This window comes from Papaver somniferum, unplaced genomic scaffold (genome assembly GCF_003573695.1).
Source record: "Papaver somniferum cultivar HN1 unplaced genomic scaffold, ASM357369v1 unplaced-scaffold_47, whole genome shotgun sequence".
NCBI classification, from domain to species: Eukaryota; Viridiplantae; Streptophyta; class Magnoliopsida; order Ranunculales; family Papaveraceae; genus Papaver; species Papaver somniferum.
The window spans coordinates 72,456-94,683 of NW_020647304.1; the positions used below are offsets into that span (position 1 = coordinate 72,456).

The 22,228-nt window shown below is 35.6% G+C and overlaps 1 protein-coding gene across 1 annotated transcript; it reads left to right on the forward strand.

Moving 5' to 3' along the window:
• The first annotated feature begins 262 nt into the window (after nt 1–262).
• LOC113342783 (ferritin-3, chloroplastic-like) lies at nt 263–4,446 on the forward strand. The gene is made up of 8 exons (XM_026587211.1): nt 263–694; nt 832–915; nt 1,003–1,063; nt 1,149–1,236; nt 3,023–3,084; nt 3,804–3,869; nt 4,001–4,067; nt 4,164–4,446. The coding sequence occupies exons 1-8, from the start codon at nt 378–380 to the stop codon at nt 4,199–4,201; spliced, it is 783 nt and encodes a 260-aa protein (XP_026442996.1). The 5' UTR covers nt 263–377; the 3' UTR covers nt 4,202–4,446.
• The last annotated feature ends 17,782 nt before the right edge of the window (nt 4,447–22,228 follow it).

Sequence of the window (22,228 nt, forward strand, 5' to 3'; positions counted from 1 at the left end):
ATAGATTATGTCGAAGGACAAAAAAGACTATTCATAACACAGTTGCCCAGTCAAAATCAGCATAAAATGAATTCCATACTATTAGCCAAATTTTTATATTTGTCCATAGAGAGGTTAAGTTTCAAATTTTCAAATTGCAAATTCCAAATTCACCACCCCCAACAAATCCAGCAGATAAACTCCAAAAATGTTACGCCCACGTTTGTCATTTTTCAAATGGTATCCACAGAAGTGCTCTCAAGGACCAGCGGCACCAGCCCGTCGAAGTATATTATGCCCTCTAAATAAAATCTTCTTTTTCTAAGATATTCCCCCATTCCTCACCATACAATCTTCACAGTATCACCACCACAGCCACCAGCACAACTACTGCGACCATGCTCCTGAGAGCATCATCTCCATCCACAGCGTTCTCTCTATCAACAGCAGTACCTGATAATGTGAATCAATTCCCTTCTTCTTCTTCGTCTTCTGTGAGTTTCTCATCATCACAGAGAAGAACTGATGGATTTGTGGTGAGTGTATTGAAGAATGAATCAAATAATAATCTTAGTCCAGGAACTACTGCTGTTGTTTTTAAACCGTTTGAAGAAATTAAGAAAGAACTTCAATTATTATCAGCTCTTTCTCAACAATCTCTTGCTCGCCATAAGTTTTCAAATGCTTGTGAAGCTGCCATTAATGACCAGATCAAGTAATTTCCTCTAACTTCAGACTGATTTCAACTCATTTCGTTGATTTTTTTTTATATTTTTTCTTTCAGAAAATCTTTGATTGAGTTTTATTTTTCTTTTCATTTTTTGATGCTAAATTGTTGTTTGATTGAATCAGTTGGGAATACAATTTATCGTATGTGTATCATTCGGCTTACGCGTACTTTGACCGGGATTATGTTGCTCTGGAAGGATTTGCTAAGTAGTTTGCTGTCTGAAAACCCTTGAGAGAATTTTGATTTTTGTGATTTTGTTGAATCTGGTTTAATTTTTGTTTTTCTGATTTTAGGTTCTTTAGGGAAGCTATGGTGGAGAAAAGGGAACGTGCTGAGCTACTTATGAAATATCAGGTGTTTGTTTAATTACTTGGGTTGAATTACTCTGTTTTACGAGTTCGGTTTTGATATCTGATGATCTTGTTCTACTAATTGTTAGAATAAAAGAGGGGGTAGAGTCAAGCTAGATACGATGCTAATGCCTGAGTCTGAACTCTATCATTCCGAGAAAGGAGAAGCTTTGTACTGTAAGTCCCGGATCTTTCTCGTCGAATTCGTATTTGTTTGTCTCATGTCAAATGTTTGGTAATGTTTATGAAATTGCTCTGCAACTTTTATAAACGGTAAAATTGTTTGTTGAGACTTTCAATCACAGTCATGTACACAGTACACGTGCTTGTATTTCCTGTTCGTCCATGGTTACACTAGGCTTAAGCCATGGTTGGGATGACAGGTGTAAGTTTGGCTGTGTGGGCCCCTGCACAACCTAACACAACACGTTAAAATTTGAGCAAAACCCAGTGCAGTATGTGACTTAGCCCAACACGTTAAAATTTTAACCTCCAACTACTTTATTTTTACGGTAACGGAGCCACACTAAGTCCAGTGGGGACAGTTGTCCCGCCTAGAATTTTTTAATTACATATTAAGTTTTTCATAATTATTATATTAGGTTTAAAATTTTGAAGTATTTATAGATTTGTCCTCCTTATCTATGGATATTACCAGACTTATACAAGATTTAAATATATTCTACATTTTCCTTTAATAACTGCCGGTAACGCCATTTATCGTATAAAAAGAAATGAAAGATATCAAAAATTATCAAGTCCAACTCTTACAGGGATTTACTCAATAAATACTTCTTGTGATTTCCTGAGACTTTAATAGATTTCCAAAGTATTGTATTACTGGTTGTATACTTTATAAAACTCCTTATAAGTATATGTTACTCGTTATATACTTGTAAAATCTCGCCCAAAGTTTGTGTTACTCATTATAAACAAGAAAATTTAAAGACTTAGCATACTTACCAATTTTTTAGACTTTGAATGACATTTATGTGTATTTTTACCTTAGAGAAAGTCTTGCAAAATATGAAAGATTTTGGGAGACTTCTACAAAAAATTGAAAATTTCATTTATTATCTTTTATTTGTTTTTATATTATTTTACTTTATTTCAAGTTGATGCAAACTCTTACACGTATACTCTAGATCTATTTCTCTCTGTCTCTTAATTGTATCCTAAATGCATATATATATTATAATATATATATATATTATATATATATATATATATCCTAAATGCATATGATACGATCAAACTTTTTTTATTTTGTTATTGTTGAAATAAAAATTTCCATTAATGGCTAAAGTGTTTCAGATTATGTTTGGTGTTCAATTTAATTTGCAACCAACGTTTTTCAAGAATTGGTTTTGATAGGATAAATTTTTAAAAACTCTACAAATATGTGGATTTGTCATGTTTTGTTGTTATACAATTCTTTAGAAATCTTGTTTTCACAACTTTTTAGAACTCTACAAATCTCTATAGGAATTAGGCCAACTCACAAAACTCTGCAAGTATTTTTCCAACTCTGTAGGACTCTCCGAAAATTGTTATTTTTCATGACTCTTTTTAAATCTATAGAAATCTACAAAAGTATTTATTGAGTAAATCCTCGTTAATTTCAACATATGGCAGTGTATCTGGTGTGACACCATTCGAAGTAGAAACAACGCCTAAAAAACATGCGTCTTCGGCCGCCTATTTTACAGCATTACTACTATACCAATATACATTTGTCCTCCCAAATAATATATCCTGGCTCCGTCCCGAAATAGTACAACACATAATAAAAATTTGTTTTTGTAAAACTCAAATAAATTCTAAATTGCACTTAAAATCATTTGTTGATAAGTATTTATCTGACATATAGTTGTTCTTTTCTCTAAGACGTGCGTTAGCTTAACATATATTATCATTGTCATTTGTATCTCTTGTACTGAATATGGTCGATGTCTTAACTCAGCTATGGAACTTGCATTGTCTCTAGAGAAGTCAACAAACATGAAGCTTTTCCAGTTACATGGTGTAAGCTTCTAACTCTTTCAACTTCTTCCTTGTTTGTAGATTAGCATTAAATGTTGTTCATGACCCTCCAAAGCTGCGAGCTCCCCTTTTAACTTATTATGGGGTTTAATCTTTTTCTTAATCGATAAAGAATTTGGCGGATTTTTAATTAACTTTTTAGTGGTTGTTTTTTCAATCAAAAATGGAATGTAATATATATTTTCTCTTATTATTTTTAGTGGATTTTTATATTTTCTCTATAAAGAATGCATTGCTCTTGAGTGTTTCCTTTTGTGTGATTGAATTTTTTTTCTTGATCGATAAAGAATTTGGTTCTTTGAAGTTGTGATATGAATACGTTTAAGTCTCTAGATAGCAGCCATTTTATTCATAACTGAGAGCTATTTCTGCATACCTAAGCTTTTACAGTTTTGTTTCAGTGGTCTAAGTTGTTATTTGTTTGAGATGTTTCTGTTGTTTCACTGACTTCTCAGTTTGTATTGGTTTTGGCTTTTCTTTTCTCTTTTCTCTTTAATATAAATTTTTTTCTTCGAAAAAAATGTTTATACTTAAGATCACTAGCTAGCATTATCACCCAATATTTTTACCATTGTCCTGTAGTGCCATCGGTTGCTTTTGCTCAAATTACATAAAATGCAAAGCTTTTTGGATTTATGTTGATTATATACTCTCCATGGGCTTCTACTGAGACAATGAGTTTTGCTAAACAAAAAATACAGGTGGCAGATGAAAATAATGATGTGCAAATGGCAGAATTTATTGAGAGCACCTTCTTGACTGAGCAGGTGAAGTTGGTTTTCTTGTGTATTTCAATTTTCCAATCATGGATTTCCTGGCATTTATTCAGTTCTTTTATCTATAAGAAAAATACTTCCAATGGTATAACTAATGGTTTATTTCCATTTCTCTCTTGAAGGTGGAAATTATTAAAAAAATCTCTGAATTTGTTTCCCAGTTGAGGAGGATCCGCTGCAAGGGATATGGTAATAGTTGGAACTCAAATCATTGTTTCAATACCTCTTGAATTCCTGGGTAAGATTGATTTTTTTAATAAAGTATTTTCAATTGGTGAATTGCAGGGGTATGGCATTTTGACCAGATGCTCTTGAATGCATGATGCGGTCTTCATCAAAATTCTCAATGATTTCATTTATTTCAGCGTGCGTGTGTCTGTGAGTGACCAATTTCAGTCTCCCTACGGCAACGTCTCAAGTTTGTAATACGTGGTTTAAGTGTTTTGCTTGTCAATAAAAAAAAGATGCCTCCATATGTAAGTACCACTTTTTTTTAGTATGATAACCAATAAAATGAAATGATAAAACAATAAGTAAAACGAGTTATAAACTCATATCAGAAGCTAAAGATTAAGGGCAAAGAATGTAAGTAAAAGATTGACATAAACGTATTACGTGGTTCGGTAACAGAACGTCTACATTCACATGTAACTAAAGGTTCAAGTGTATTGATGATAGAGATTTCCAGTGAGTAGTTGATGAAAATAAAATATTTTCTAGCTTAGGTTCTGAAACCCAATTGATAATGCACAGCTCCAATCTTCCTACCTTTTGATAAAAATCTTCTCATCGATCAAACCCAGAATATCATAGTAATTGATTTTGTGGTTTTTCCTATATCTGCTACTCACGAACCAATCAATCAAAATTAACGATGAGAATGGGATGGTGGTTTGGTATAATTACGGAAACAAATCAGGGTGTTTCGGTAACTTTGTCCGACACGTATATATTTTTGCCACGTATATATTTTTGCCACGTGTATATTTTCGCTGACTCAGCTAACCAAGTAATGGATGGAAAAACTAACGATGGGAGGAAACACTAATTAGCGATCTTGGGAGGGGGGGAAACACAAAATAGCCCTATAATTTTATATATTCAATTAAGAGAAATAATAAGATTGAATACCAAAATGTTAAAGATTTAATGTTTGATGACAACAATCTTCGAGAAAAGGATCGAATAAAGTACAATGTGAAATATTAGCAATGGAGATGCATTTGATCTACTTGACAACGTGAATCTTTCACTTGACGAGCAGGTTCCATAAACTATTATTTTTGACGAAGACAGTTAGGTATTTGATGACCAAGTGAAATGTTAGATAGGTTGATGGGTGAAGGAGATGTTAGATAATATTTTATTTTTTTTAACATTCCAAAAAAGTATTTATCCGATCTTTTTATGTAATTTTTTCACTATAATCAATTATAATTATATAAAATATAAAATAATTTCAATTTGCACTGCCAAAAAAAGCAACAAATATAAAATAATAAAGTATAAGCAATCTCCACTGTTAATATAAAATAAGTTAAAAAAACAAGAAATTTCATTATAAGAATGAAAGAGATTTTCTCTCATGACAATAGCTATTTTATAGAATTCCAATGACCATTTAACATATGCCACAGAAACGGCTTCTCTAGTAATAGCACATAGCGCAATTTGCTCATGCCCCCCCCCACCCAACCCAATAATTTCCCCAGCAACTACAGTGTTTGTGCACCAAAGATCACATAACATAACTTTAAGACTCAAAACATTTTCTTCATGACTACTATGTAGAATTACTATAGTACAAACATCTCCACTTCTAAAGAATCACATAAGAGTAATCCTCAAAAACCATTGTATAGTACACGGTGTTAAATTTATGACATACCAAATATTACCATATGTATCGCTAGTATTTACAAGTACTATCATTTAAACTGCTTTATATGGTTTTACACCGGTCGAAGTAAAGCCTTTTCTTTATTATTTACATAAATATGACGCAAAATCAAACTCCGTTTTTCAGTATAGCATCCTAATGGGTAAAATTATATATGTTAAAGGTGATCTGCATTGTCAAAATAGGACATAAATGTATTTATAATAGAAAACAGCATAGGTTTTTGAGCCTTAGATGGATGGCTAACATTTTGAGGGACAAACATGTGATCCGACCACCCCAATATCATCCTACCAAAAGACATCTAGCGGCTGTAGTGTTTGTAACCCCCACTAGCCCTCCTAATTACTTCCTCTTCAATTAAAACATTACAGCCATTAAATGGTAGCATTACAAAAAAAATGAAAATATAAATGTTACAATAACTTTCAACCATCTCTTTAAAAAAAAAAATTCAACAACCTCCAAAACACCAACAAAATGCTACAATAACTTTCCACCATGTCTTCAAATTTTTTTTCCAATCTTTCACAATCTGCAACACACAAGCAATGTATTCTTTTTTAAAATAATAGGAATAATTTTCATTCTACTAAAGAAAAATTCAAAAATTCAAAGCATAATTTCTATTGTACTCATTGAACAAATGGAACAATCGAGTAGTTGAGGAAAGTTACATGGAGTGCAATACCTAGGGAGTTGTAATATGTAAAACATAAAAAAAGGCAATCTAATTAGCCAACATTAATCAACCTGCAAAACATAAATAATATTAGAGTTGCAACATGTAAAACCTACATAACAAAGAACTTAAAAAAAAATTGTAGAAATATCTTAGGTAAAAAAATCTACTCACTGTCTCGAGGAAACTTTGCAGCTGGAAAAAGGAAGAATGGAAGATAGTTTTGTTTTGTTATAATTTTGAAAAACTCTTACATTCTTTGAAACCACTTTTTCATGTTGATTAATGAAGATGGTTTTTGTCAGAACAATAAAAATAAGAGAGACTAAAAGTTTATGGTAAGGATTCTCAAATGGGCTAATCACTACACAAATCCAGGTTTTTGCACGGAGCATATCTGTTACAGATTAAATTTGTAACACATATATGCCATTGCAGAAACGCAATGATAATAGTTGTTGTAATCTGTTGCAACATTTTTCTGTGACAATTACTGATTAAAGTCACACTTACTTACCGTTACAGAACTAAACAGTAACAATTGATCTAATTTTAGGATTGCAACACGTGTCACATTTTGTTAAATTCATCTTAACGGTTTTATCTGTTACTCTATATTTACCACAATTCACCGAATGACACGTGTCACTTTTTGTCACGATTACAGTAACACCTATAAGAGCTACCTATTTATTAGCAACAAATTCTTTAAGAACACGTGTCATCCTTCAAAATTGGTGTTCTTAAAATGACGACATGTGTTTCTTTAACTACATTTGTTGTTACAGTTCAAACAGTGACAATTCTTTAAATTACAATTAAAAAGAAATGGGTAGTCCGGATCAATTTCATGGACCCGGGCTTCTAGTTACAGGCCTGCAATACAGGTCATTGTGATGGACCTGCACTTTCAGTTTACAAGCCTGCAATACAAATAACCTAGAACAAAATTATAACCTGAAACAAAATTGCAATTTCTTCTTTTTCAATCAGCAAACTATCCACATCCACCCAAATCATGGCTTCGGAGTGTCAGTCCAACAGCACCTCCAAATCCATCAAACCACTTCTCTATCACCTGCAATTTTTACATGAATCCTAACATTCATCTATAAAACTCAGTCCAAAACCAACCACAATAGACCTATCTCCATTCCAACAGATAATTGCAGTTCAGACCAAACACCTGCAACAGCCACAAACCAATTTGTATAAAGGAGGAAATTGAGGTCCGCAAGAACTACAAGAAATCTTCTATCTATACTAACACGTCTGCATTCTCCCGCGGGGACAAAATATGAAGACCCGATTTTCATGTGTTGCTGAACTTGGCATCTAAATGGACCCAAAAAGAAACACCTAGTAGCATGACAAATTGACAATATTCATACCAAGTACACTTGACTACTGTTAGAGCATTGCTCGGTCGAACTCGTGTGTGTTGTTATCTCAAGCATGTTTGTCAATGTTAGTGATCAAAACTATAAGTCTTGATTTCTAGTGTATTATAGCTAAGTCTCGGACTAGGATAGAAAGTGTAGTTGAGCTCAAGGACTTCATGGTGATTCATCATACAAGAAGAAGAACTACTCAAGGAACCAGTGGAATTTCTCTACAAAAAGGTATGTGAAGACTTGAACTTATTTATCACTCAAAAGTCTATCTACTCTATCTCCTACTCTTTGAGACAAGAAGTAGTATGCTATATACATAGACTTGGATTATACACATTTGGTATTTCGAGCCGAGTATATCTCTCCTATCTATATCTCGAAATATGTGTTGGTAATCTTTTCGCTTCGATCAAGTTTATATTTACCTAGTTATGAAAGTCTTGATATGTTTCAATCACTTTGAGAATTGCTTTGACGAACAATGGTTTTTGAATAACAACTATATAACGTCCTCATAGAATGTCTCAATGGTTGAAATGGGAGTTTAGATTACATAACCAATGATGGACATAAACATTGTTGTGGAAACACATTTATGTATAAGTCCTATTCCTTGAACCAAAGTTTGCGAACTTTGTTGATCAAGAGAAACCCGAGAATAGCGTGAGCCAAGTCCGCGAACTGCCAAACTTGTCATCCCGAGAAATTCTGCTGGAGCTGACAAACTAGACTAGTCCGCGAACCGGCGGAAAGTCTTTGCCGAGATTTTCTGATGGAGTTTATGAACTCTGCCGGTTGCTGAAGTCCGCGAACCTAGTCTGCGAAATTGAGAAGGTTATATATCTGAAGATGATTTCTGAACTTAAAATTATAAAGACTAAGGAATGCAGTTTTCATACCGTGGCTATAAACTTCATGAACTGATTTAAGTGATTCAAATCATATTTGCTTCAATTTTGTTTTGTGGAGTACATAAGATTTCCTCGCAATTGAAAAACTCTCTTAACAAGTTCATTTGAAGTCATTTGAACTAGTTATGGTGAAGAAGAAGAACATGATTGATATGAAATGCTCAATGGCTAACCTTTTGGTTGACTATTATTGAACCAACAATGCACACGTTTAGGTACGGTTAACAAACCTAGAAGCACGCAGTCAATTGTGTATAACAAGCTAAGTTTTTGATCTAACGGTTGAGAAATATTAGCTTGAATTTAAATCAGGTTTTCATCTAACGGTGAATATTTAATGCTTTGTTACTAAGCTAAAATTTAGTGCAAACCCTGATTTGAAAGACTATATAAAGGAGACATTTAGAATTGTGCAAAAAAAATCCCTACACCTTACGTGTGATACTAGTTTGCGTGCTAGAGTCGATTCTCCTTTAACCATCTTGTTTTCTTTTCTTAGACCGGGTTAACGACTTAAAGACTTCATTGGGATTCTGAAGCCTGGCCGATACTACTTTTATCGTAGTTGTGTCATCTGATCTTGCATCTTATATCGTACGAGTACAATCAGATTGATTGGCTTGAGATTTGATATCTCCGATAGGAAAGACATAAAAAATAATCACAAACACTTCATCTCATCGTTTGTGATTCCACAAAATCTTGTTTCGCTACCATACGATTAAGATTGTTGTGAGGTGGTTGATTAATCTATGTTATTCTTCGGGAATATAAGACCGGATTATCAATTGGAACCTGTTCACCTTGGTTATATCAAAATACGGAACAAAACCTTTAGGGTTTATCTGTGGGATACAGATTGATCCTTTGATAGACTTGTCTGTGTGAGACAGATTTGTTTATTGTCAAAACCTGTGATTTTGGATCGTAGCAACTCTTAGTTGTGGGTGAGATCAGCAAAGGGAATCAAGTACGCAGTATCCTTCTAGGATTAGAGGCGTAGGAGCATAATTGTACCTTGAATTAGTGGGAGACTGATTTTGGTTCAACTACGGTCCAGTCCGAAGTTAGCTTGTAGTAGGCTAGTGTCTGTAGCGGCTTAATACAATGTGTGTTCAATCATGACTAGGTCCCGGGGTTTTTCTGCATTTGCGGTTTCCTCGTTAAAAAAACTTCTAGTGTCTGTGTTATTTCAATTTCCGCATTCTATTGTTTTATCTTTATAATTTGAAATAATACAGGTTGTGCGTTGAAGTTTAATCAATTAGAGATCCAACCTTTTTGTTGTTGATTTCATTGATTAACACTTGGATATGGGTCTTTGGTACCATCCAAGTTATACCTTGTGTTTGATAAAGACTCGCTATTGTTTTAGCTTGAGTAAATATCAAATCAAAAGAGGGATATTAACTCCTTGAGATACATTTATCTAGATTGAGGCTGACTGTCTAGTTGATTCTCTAGCAAAGTAAATCGGAGTTAGTGAATACAGATTGCTAAGCGAAATATTGGGTGGTGTTGTTAGACCCCCGCTTTTTCAATTGGTATCAGAGCAGCCAAACATGTTTAAGACCTCACAAGTCTGTGTTTGTAGCAATCTGACTTTATGGATAAGAGTACTATCTCTGATAAACGCGTTACTAGAAATAAAAAACTTGTATCGTCTAAATCTATTAAAGAGAAAGAGGCTTCACTCTCGAATATAGAAATACCTCGTGTTCTGACGAGACAGCATAACACTGACATGTGTGATCGTGGTTATCCTTCAAAAGAGACCTTCTCTAATGAATGAAATTCATCAGAAGAGAGTAAATTGATTCGTAGTCTTGCTATAATCCAAGCTGATAGATTTAACCGATTGAAACACCATGTCAATGTTCTTCTTGGTGTTATAAGAGATTGCAAACCAAATAGTAATGCTGAATATCAGTCCTCATGCATGACCCTAGAGGCTTGTCTCGAAAAAGATGCCTTGGAAATTAAACGTCGCCTGAGTAAGCTCTCTATTCAAGGATTTTCAATGCAATCTGACATTCCAATTACTTCTGACTCTACTAAAAGAGATGTATGCTCAGAAGTAAAGACAGATGTGCCTAAAGTCTCCATCAATCAAGAATGTTGCACATCTAATGAAGAGAAGATATCTTCTAACGATGATAGTAAGACCGTAATTTCAAACCATTCTGATAATCAGAAAGTATGTCTGGTCTGTGAGACACAGAGTTCTTAAAGGTGTAAACCTTCTCTAATGAATTAAACGTAAAGGAACCTCTAGGTTGAAGAAAAAATCCTTGGTCAACTTCAACACACCTTAGATTTAATTCTTAAAGGTGTAACTGACATTCGTATGACTAAACCGGTTGGTTTTCGTACCTACCCTGTGTATGGTACCATGAAAGTCAGTTCAGTAAGTTCTTCGAACACTCAAGAACAAGACAGACGTCTTAATAAACATCGTATAAAAGAAGGTCGTGTCATGATCGCTGAAAGCAATGTTTTTCCTGATGAGAAAGGAGAAAGAAGGAAAATTGGTATGTTGAGAAATAATCTGGAAGAGTTGATTGAAGGTTATAAAGAAATCGATAAATGGTGTTTCTCAAAAGTTGTAGTTGTAGTGGTTATAAAACAGGGTTCTTTTCGAACTTTTGAAGATAGATTTTTTTTATAAAACTTAGAAATGTAGCAAATTAATTAGCAAAGTGATGTGAAATAATTTGGAGAAACTGGGGATAAGGATTCCACTTTTCTACCAATTCCAAAATGATATTTTTATTATTTTTATACAATTTTTCTCTTCTAAGTGATTCTAATTATTACAAAAATAGATTTTTTAAAAGAGCAATTGTAAGTTGAAAGTATGGAATATCAAGAACTCGAAGTTAAGCATATACCATCAATTAAAATAACAATTACTTAATAAAAATCATTTGAAAAACTTTTTATTCTAGGCAAATAATCATAAATTAAATTGCATTAAAATAAAATTACCACTTTTTCATTGGAGAAATAGTTTCCTCCGTCGCCCCAGAGAATGGTTTTAGCTCATCATGTTTAAATACCTCTCAAAATATTTTATTGATGCTGAAATGGTGTTTACAATGAAGAGAAAGATAGAAAAATGGTATAAAACAGAATTCTGCGACGCACAAAAGGCGTCCCGACTGAACGATACAAGATAAGTGTTGTTAGAACTGTTCCAAGGTCGCGGGAAAGGAATTGGAAATTGTCGCAATAAAGCGACAAGTTTCAACGACTTTCCCTGGACGTCCAATGTTCTTCGTTTTTCCTTCTACACCAGCAGAGAGCTTTTCTCTGCGTTTTTCTTCTCTTGATTCTACCGACTCCCAGTCTCTCCCAAATGCTCTCCAACCCTTCTCAACTCCTTATACCCCTATTTATAGCGTTTGAGAGCCCAAATATCCTACCATAACACCGTATATTCTCCCATTAATCTTGATATTGTTCGCTGCCCAAAAATACAATAATTTCCATTTTTATTTTTTTCACACGTAAACTTTTGTCCAGAACGCTCCAAATTATCTTCTACATGCCTCAGAATTCTTCTTACGCTTCCATCTCACTCCATGCACAACAAAACTCAAACGAACCCGTGTTCAAGTCGTGTTGCTCTGTTTTGAGCTCGAGAATCGAAACGCGTATTCCATCCAAAATTGATCAAAACAACCACCCACAATGTGTTCTCTAGGCTAAATCACACTTTCTTACAAAGTTTCAGCAATTGAATCGCACTCTAACATGTTCATTTTGTCGATTGAAAATCTACCAGAACTGAATAACATTTTCCCGCCAAAACTTATTTTTGAATTTGAGAAGAAGGTGCCCCTTAACCATAGCTGGGGTGCGAATAGCAATTTGGGTGGAAATAGTAATTTTCTGGGTTACTCCGGGACATTTCTGGGACGCTTCCGGCGCATTTCTGGGGTGCCCTTAGTAATTTTCTCCGGGGTGTAAAACACTACTTTTTGAGCCAATTTTCGCCGCAAGAGCTTATTTCTCTAAAAACTCCTAAAAAGACATAAAATAACACAATAAGTATAAAATCAGACACCAACAATACATATAATTGAGACATATTAGACACATAAATGTGTCTATCAACACTCCCAAACTTATTATTTGCTAGTCCTCGAGCAAAAATAATACTGAAAATAAAATTCTAACTCACTAGGTGTCCCTAATGACCGAGTTAATCTCGGGAGGGTTTACCAGAGGTTTACCCACAAAACCTTTACTCCAGACCCTAGCCGTTTACGCAAAACCTTGGAAGGCACTAAAGAATCTCCTTGGTTGGCATACAATTATTGACTCTAAGAGGAAGAACCCTGATGCGAAATTCCAATTGTTGTACACGAGTTTGCACTCAAGCATACTAAAATTCATATGAAGTGACAGAGCTCTACTCAGATAGTTTCTGGACATCATAACCGGAGTCAACCAATCACATGGAAAGATTAAGAAGATGGATAAAGAGAAAAAGTAGATGGTTTAAAGTGAATGGTGTTTCCCATATCTGTCTGAAGGCCTCTGCCAAGGTGTTCCGAGATCGTAAACTAACCATGAGATAACTACTATGAGACTGCAACTTAGCATGAACGATGGATCTTTAGCAGTTTACGGGTAAGATTCCATGAGAATATTCTAAAAAACCCTGAACGCGTACGAATTCATCAACTTCGAGAAGTGAACTTTTTCTGAGATCGAAAACTGGCCATGAGATAACTACTACGAGACTCGAACTTCCCGAAAACGATGGATCTTTAGCAGTTTACGGGTAAGATTCCATTAAATATTCTCATAAACCCTAAACACGCACGAATTCGTCAACTTCGAGAAGTGAAATTGTTCCGAAATCGAAAACTGCCATGAGATAACTATTACGAGACTCGAACTTCCCGAGAACGATGGATCTTTAGCAGTTTACGGGTAAGATTCCATTAAATATTCTCATAAACCCTAAACACGCACGAATTCGTCAACTTCGAGAAGTGAACTTGTTTCGAGATCGAAAACTGGCCATGAGATAAATACTACGAGACTCGAACTTCCCGAGAGCGATGGATCTTTAGCAGTTTACGGGTAAGATTCCATGAGAATATTCTCATAAACCCTAAACACGCACGAATTCGTCAACTTCGATAAGTGAACTTGTACCGAGATCGAAAACTGGCCATGAGATAACTAGTACGAGACTCGAACTTCCCTAGAACGATAGATCTTTCGCAATTTACGGGTAAGATTCCATGAAAATATTCTCATAAACCCTAAACACTCACGAATTCGTCAACTTCGAGAAGTGAACTTGTTCCGAGATCGTAAACTAACCATGAGATAACTACTATGAGACTGCAACTTAGCATGAACGATGGATCTTTAGCAGTTTACGGGTAAGATTCCATGAGAATATTCTAAAAAACCCTGAACGCGTACGAATTCATCAACTTCGAGAAGTGAACTTTTTCTGAGATCGAAAACTGGCCATGAGATAACTACTACGAGACTCGAACTTCCCGAAAACGATGGATCTTTAGCAGTTTACGGGTAAGATTCCATTAAATATTCTCATAAACCCTAAACACGCACGAATTCGTCAACTTCGAGAAGTACCAACCTTAATAAGCATAAATTTCTAGGCTCTGGAGTTTATTTATTGCAACTAAAAGCTAACAAAAAGTTTCTTCCCCACCCCCAAACTTAAATCTAACATTGTCCTCAATGTTCTAAAGATGAATCTAAAAGCATGAACAAGGAGAACGGTTACCATTTGAAACTAAAAGAGTTAAAACCAATAAGAGACAACTGCACTGGTTTAGAAAAATGAAAAGAAGGAGAACGTCCTCATCTAGGGTTTCTATCAAGACAACTGCACTGGAAAGATATTACCTTGTTGCATGAGATTGAGTTACCTCATAAGAAGTGCTACATTTATAGTCATTAGCTAGACATCAAATACCTCAAAAAGAATCGTCATCTTCCAAAGTTGTATACCAATAGTTGAAACAATTGTGGGTCCATAAGACCAAATAGAACTAACACCAATAAGAGACAACTGCACTGGTTTAGAAAAATGAAAAGAAGGAGAACGTCCTCATCTAGGGTTTCTATCAAGACAACTGGGTTTATCTGGGGTGCATAATTGAGCTTCATATGTGGGTCTCGATCTGTGAAATGGGTCTCTAATACATGGGTTACCTCCCGGACCGTGTCAGGAGGATCGGGTTGGGAGTCCGAATAGACTCCAGTGATATCTCAGATGCACATGGCTCAAGTCCCAAGTTAGGGAATCTAATTAGGGATACTTGACGATCACAAGAATCATCACCACCCCCAAACTTAGGGTTTTCACTATTCTCAGACAATCCTCTAATTATTGCTTGAATTTCCGGATCTTCCCAGTCCTTAAAGTACTCAAGAGATTCTTCTAGTTTTCCACCACCAAACTTAGGATTTTGGGTGCCTCTACATAGACTAGTCACAATATTCCTAATTTCTAGACCATCAGGTTCTTGAAAAAGGTCAATTGTTTTCCCTAAGTTATAATCGGGTGGTTCATCCTCTACTTTCTTCATATCTGCTATGGTCCACTCTAAAGATTCCTTATTTTATTGAAGCAAGGTCTCTGGCATATTCTCCTGTTCACTATCCAAATCAGTAGCTATATCGGGTGGGCCTAAAAATGTATAATTAGGCTCCAACTCAGGAGGCTCTTTTAAACAAGGTATTAAAGTAGACTCAGAAGCTAGTAATGGTTTGAATCTATCATTCCATATATCAATATCCAATACAGGAATAAAATCCAACAGAGCATTTACTTGTTCAATATTACTATCATCATCGAAATCCAAGTTAAAATGGGATAGACAATTCTCTAACGGATCTTCCGGAACGATGTTTGGTAATGACTTCTGAACTAAGGTTCCTATCATGTTCACCTCTTCTATGCTCGATTCATCTAGATCGGAGGGTGGATTACTAATATTAAAAATGTTCAGCTCAATAGTCATATTACCAAAAGACAGATTCATTATACCATTTTGACAGTTAATGATCGCATTAGATGTAGCTAAAAATGGGCGACCTAAAATCACCGGTATTTGGTTCCCTGGGTCAGGGAAAGGTTGGGTATCTAGGATAAAAAAATGCACAGGATATACAAACTTGTCGACCTCAATAAGAACATCCTCGATAACACCACGAGGAATTTTAACAGACCTATCAGCTAACTGGAGTGTTATCTGGGTAGGTTTCATCTCACCAAGTCCTAGCTTAAGGTACACATGGTATGGCATTAGGTTCACACTGGCTCGTAAGTCAGGCAATGCATTTTCGACACGGTACTTACTAATTTTACAAGCACTGGTAGGGGACCCCGGGTCTTTATACTTAGGAGTAGTGGTATTCTGAATAATAGAACTCACATGACTGGCTATGAAGGCTTTCTTCTGGACTTTGAGCTTACGCTTTCGCGTACACAAGTCCTTAAGGAACTTGGCATAAGAGGGAATCTGCCTAATTGCATCTAATAATGGAAGGTTGATATTAACCTGCTTAAAAACCTCCAATATATCATTAAAGTTGGACTCCCTCTTTGTGGGAACTAGCAGTTGTGGGAATGGGGCTCTGGGAACAAAGTCGGGCTCAACAGTACCCTCATTGGTTTCTTTAGAGACTCTATCAGTCTCTTCATTCTCTGGCTCAGACGGGTGAACTACAACATGTTCACTACCAGGCATGGCAACCTTGTTTTCAAATTTGTTTCCACTCCTAAGGGTTGTGACAACATTCACATGATTTTACGATTTCTCTCTTTTGGGGTTAGGATCAGTACGAGTAGGGAACCTTCCATCTTATCTCTCACTTATAAACTTAGCTATTTGTCCTACTTGAAGTTCTAATTTGGCAAGACTCTGGGAATTATTTTTCAACTCCTGCCTAGTTTCTTGTTGAAAGCTAAGGTGTTTTTTTGATAGCATGTCATGGTTATTTGCTAACATAGTTATAGTTTCTTCTAAGGTAGAGATCTTTTTCTCGGAAGTGTTCTGAAACTGGGTTTGACCTGAAGAGTTCTTAAAACCAAAACCTGGGGGAGGCTGAGAATTGCTAGAATGGCCTTGACTCTGGCCCTTAGACCAAGAGAAATTAGGATGGTTTCTCCAACCAGGGTTGTAGGTTTCTGAGTACGGGTCAAACTTATGACGATTTTCAAACCTAGAGTTGTTATAGATAGCATGGGCTTGCTCATCACTAACCTGACCCTCCCAAAAAGAATCATTGGGTTCTATTCCACAACTAGAGACTTGAGAGGATCTATTCCTCTCATCAGGTTCCACAAGAGACCTATGTTTAGACTGATTCAATTCCAAAGCTTCTAACCTTCTAGACAAAGCAGCAAACTTAACATCTGACCCAAAGTTTGTATATACCACATTGGTGCTACTTCTATTGACCAAGAGTCTTTTAGGGGGTTCAACACAAGATTCCCATTGTTGGGATTTTTCAGCGATAGCTCCTAAGAAGGTAAAAGCATCATCAGCATTTTTACTAGTGAACTCACCAGCGCACATAGACTCAACCATGGCTTTGGTCGAATAGTCTAAACCATCATAAATAATCTCTACGATTTTCATCTTATCAAATCCATGGTGAGGACATTGGGATAGGAGATCATTGAATCTCTCTAAAAACCTATAAATAGACTCTCCCTCTTGTTGCACACTAGCACTAATTTTCTGCCTAACAGCTGCAGTTTTATGCTTAGGGTAGAATTTCATATAGAAAGCAGAAATAAGTTTCTGCCATGTTTCAATGGATTCAGATGGTAGGTTGTTCAGCCAGGTCTTGGCTTTATCTCTCAAGGAAAAGGGAAACATCTTAAGTTTCAAGACTTCATCAGTAAGGTCTTTTATTCTAATTGTCCCACAAATTTTCTCAAAGTCCCTAATATGAAAATAAGGGTTCTCATCATCCTTTCCTAAGAATATAGGGATCATCTGAAGAATACTAGATTTTATCTAAAAGTTAGCCGTAGTGGCTGGCAATTTAATGCATGAAGCTCGGTTGGTCCTAGTTGGGGAACATGTAATCTTTCAAAGTTGCCATTTTTGGCACAACTGGAGTACTAGGGGTACTTTTCTCACTCAGAGATAAATTCTCAAAACTGAAGTTTCCAAAAACAGGGCTCTCAAAAGAAGAATCTTCGAGCTCCCTGCTTATCTCAGAAGAACTACTAGGTTTTTCGCTAATCAATCGACCTAGAGTATCTCTTTTCCAAGCCCTATTAACAAAATCGGGCATACACTAAAAAAAATTCAAAAATAAAAATCCTAGCAAGGAAGGTTGTTCTAGCAAACACACAGCAGACTGACTCGACTTCACCAAAGCAAACCTAAAGATTTCTAGCAAACAAAAAGCATGATGGATCCACTTAGATTGTTTCTAGACTTTCTTCTATCTCTCAAAAGGGAATTCGTTACAATTTGAGAAAACCCCTCTGGAATCAATCCGAGTTAACGTAAGTTGAATAGAGGCGAGGGAAGCTCAGTGGAGATTTGATACCCAAGGCCTCACCGGTATTACAAGGTGGCGCATTCACGCATTCAACTTACAGAAACCTTCATGAACTTTGAAGTGTGCTTAAAAGAGTAACAAATATCCTTCGAATTTTTTTCCTAATAAGCGCATTACCCTATTGGTCTTGTTCTAATCAAGTTTTAAGCTTGGGTTCGCGTTAGGTTTCGTTTTCCTAAGGCGGGCAAGAAGGGAGCGGTGATGAAATCCGAACCCTTATCTTGTATTGGCCAGGCCTTGCCCTTTACTAGGAATTTAAAAACAGTCAGGTTCAGTCCTCAATAAATTATCACCTTAAGGAAGACAATAACCCGCTTGCAGGAGATTCGCGGGTGTTTCAATTAGACTTACCTCCCGTACCATACGGGGAATGAACCGCTGAAGTCGACTCGGGCCACGACTCCCATGTCATGTGCGAACCCGAGGGGCCGAGACGATATTGTAATCGTCGTCCTTCCCTGCACACAGTTTGTATTTAAGGGTACCCTTCCGTAGGGTTTAAAAATTAAAGGCCAAATGTCCAGTCCAAAGTTCAAAGTGCAAAAGAAAAATAAAATTACAAATATTTCCTACTACAATTCTAAAAAAATAATAAAAATATTTAAAAAAAATAAATAAGAAATTAAAAAAATTTGTCTTCTTTTCTTCTCTTTTCGCTTTAAGCTTTTCTTTCTCGCCAGGTCCTTAGCGTTCCATTTCGAACCTGTAAATAAAAGACAAAAAGAAACGTAAAAAGGAACAAATAATAAAAGAAATAATAAACTTTAAAAAAAGTTCTACTTAAGCACCGGTCCGCGTCGGCGACGCCAAAAATTTGGTGTTTCTCAAAAGTTGTAGTTGTAGTGGTTATAAAACAGGGTTCTTTTCGAACTTGTGAAGATAGATTTTTTTATAAAACTTAGAAATGTAGCAAATTAATTAGCAAAGTGATGTGAAATAATTTGGAGAAACTGGGGATAAGGATTCCACTTTTCTACCAATTCCAAAATGATATTTTTATTATTGTTATGCAATTTTTCCCTTCTAAGTGATTCTAATTATTGCAAAAATAGATTTTATAAAAGAGCAATTATAAGTTGAAAGTATGGAATATCAAGAACTAGATAAGCATATACCATCAATTAAAATAACAATTACTTAATAAAAATCATTTGAAAAACTTTTTATTCTAGGAAAATAATCATAAATTAAATTGCATTAAAATAAAATTACCACTTTTTCATTGGCGAAATAGTTTCCTCCGTCGCCCCAGAGAATGGGTTTAGCTCATCATATTGAAATCCTCTCAAAATATTTTATTGACGCTCAAATGGTGTTTACAATGAAGAGAAAGACAAGAAAAATGGTATAAAGCAAGATTCTGCGACCCACGAAAGGCGTCCCGAATGAACGATAAAAATAAGTGCTGTTAGCACTGTTCCACGGTCGCGGGAAAGGAATTGGAAATTGTCGCAATAAAGCGACAAATTTCGACTTTCCCTGGACGTCCAATGTTCTTCGTTTTTCCTTCTACACCAGCAGAGATCTTTTCTCTGCGTTTTTCTTCTCTTGATTCTACCGACTCCCAGTCTCTCCCAAATGCTCTCCAACCCTTCTAAACTCCTTATACCCCTATTTATAGCGTTTTAGATCCCAAATATCCGACCATAACACCGTATATTCTCCCATTAATCTTGATACTGTTCGCTGCCCAAAAATACAATAATTTTCATTTTTATTTTTTTCACACATAAACTTTGGTCCAGCACGCTCCAAATTAGCTTCTACATGCCTCAGAATTCTTCTTACGCTTCCATATCACGCCATGCACAACAAAAACTCAAACGAACCCGTGTTCAAGTCGTGTTGCTCTGTTTTGAGCTCGAGAATCAAAACGCGTATTCCAGCCCAAATTGATCAAAACAACCTCCCACAATTTGTTCTCTAGGATAAATCACACTTTCTTACCAAGTTTCAGCGATTGAACCGCACTCTAACATGTTCATTTTGTCGATTGAAAATCTACCAGAACTGAATAACATTTTCCCGCCAAAACTTATTTTTGAATTTGAGAAGAAGGTGCCCTTAACCATAGCTGGGGTAGGAATAACAATTTGGGTGGAAATAATAATTTTTGGGTGGAAATAGTAATTTTTCTGGGTTCCTCCGGGACATTTCTGGGACGCTTCCGGCGCATTTCTGGTGTGCCCTTAGTAATTTTCTCCGGGATGTAAAACACTACTTTTTGAGTCAATTTTCGCCGCAAGAGCTTATTTCTCTAAAAACTCCTAAAAAGTCATAAAATAACACAATAAGTATAAAATCAGACACCAATAATACATATAATTGAGACATATTAGACACATAAATGTGTCTATCAATAACAGGATGTCTACTTCCTCACGTTAAAACCCTTCTGGTAAAAACTCCAACTATGTCACGTATTTTGATGACAATAAGTTTAATGATAATTTCTCACACCAAAAGGGATCTCGCCCTAGTTTTAGGAGGAAAAAGAGACTTGATCATAAACACAAATCTCTTGATGAGCTGGTTGCTCATACTTGTGCTAATTAATCACAAGGTTCAAAGGATTTACTCATAAAAATCCTCTTGAGTAAGATGTGTTAATAAATAGGTATACTTTTGACTTTTGTGTCTGTTAAGTTAAGCTATCTTCTTATCGTCTATATCTAAACAATTGCTTGCAGACTTACTATGGTCAGAGTATTGTTTGTTTTCTGAAAGTTGTCTCTGGTTTTTCCTTCTCGAAAGTTTTTTCTGGCTACTATCATGCTCTAAATTGCTTCTTTGATTTATGAAGTTTATTGCGCCCTTTTTGTGTAGCAAAAGTTTTTACGTTTTTTTTGTGTGTGTGTTTTGGGTATTGTTGTACTCGGACGGATACCTGTTCTGGCCCGAGTCAACGGTTCTAAGAAACCCTAGAATATCTTCCCCAAGAATATATATATCCGACCTCTTGGTTACAAGTCACGTAAGTGTACCCAGGTTGGATTTTGGGTTTTCAAGAATGTCTTCCTCCTCATCTTGCTACCGTGGATTTGCAAAAGGATTCCTTGACAAAGAGATTGTTGTTGAAACTAAGAGGAAGAGAACGATTGTAGATGAAGATCATCGTAATGCTTCATGTTTCTTTGTCTACATTCATGAGGGTGATATGATTTATGCTGAAGTTGTTGATGACTTTCTTAAGTATTTTGGGGAAGCAAAACAACAGCTCGTTGATACTCTAAAAGGTCTTGATAAGTTGAAAACTGAGTTGGAAAAGGTTGTCTCTGACCTTGGTCTCATAAAACATCAAATCAATAATCTTCGCAGAGAGAATTACCTCTTCGATGATGCAATGGTAGTTGTTGATCACAAGCTTGAAGACATTATGCCTCGTGAGGATCCTGAACAGTCCTTTTGATCTTAGTTCATATTCAGGCCTAGCAATGGAGTCTGTTTTTTTTTAACTTGTTGCTTTTTACTATTGCCTAGTATGTCTTCTTTTTGGCTTAGTTTGAAGAATAACTAGCGCTTGAATAGCGATGATTGTGACTACACATAGCTATTATTTTTCATCTTCTTGTTCTTTTTAGGTTTTTTGGTTTAAAAATTCTAAAAATATTTGGAAAGTGATGTTTTTGCAGTATTTGTGATTTGATATATTGCAACTTGTTATGGGATATGTATGTTTGCGTCCGTGAACTTGAAGGTCCCATACTTTGTCAAAAGTAAAGTCGTTCATGATCAGTATTGATTTAAGGATGAATAGACTTTTGACAAATACAAAAATTAAGCCTATACTGTCAATTCTTTGATGGAAGATAGGTTAAAATCTTTTGTTTTCAAGGATTATGTCTATTAATGTTGTTATGAATATAATGATGGAAGAT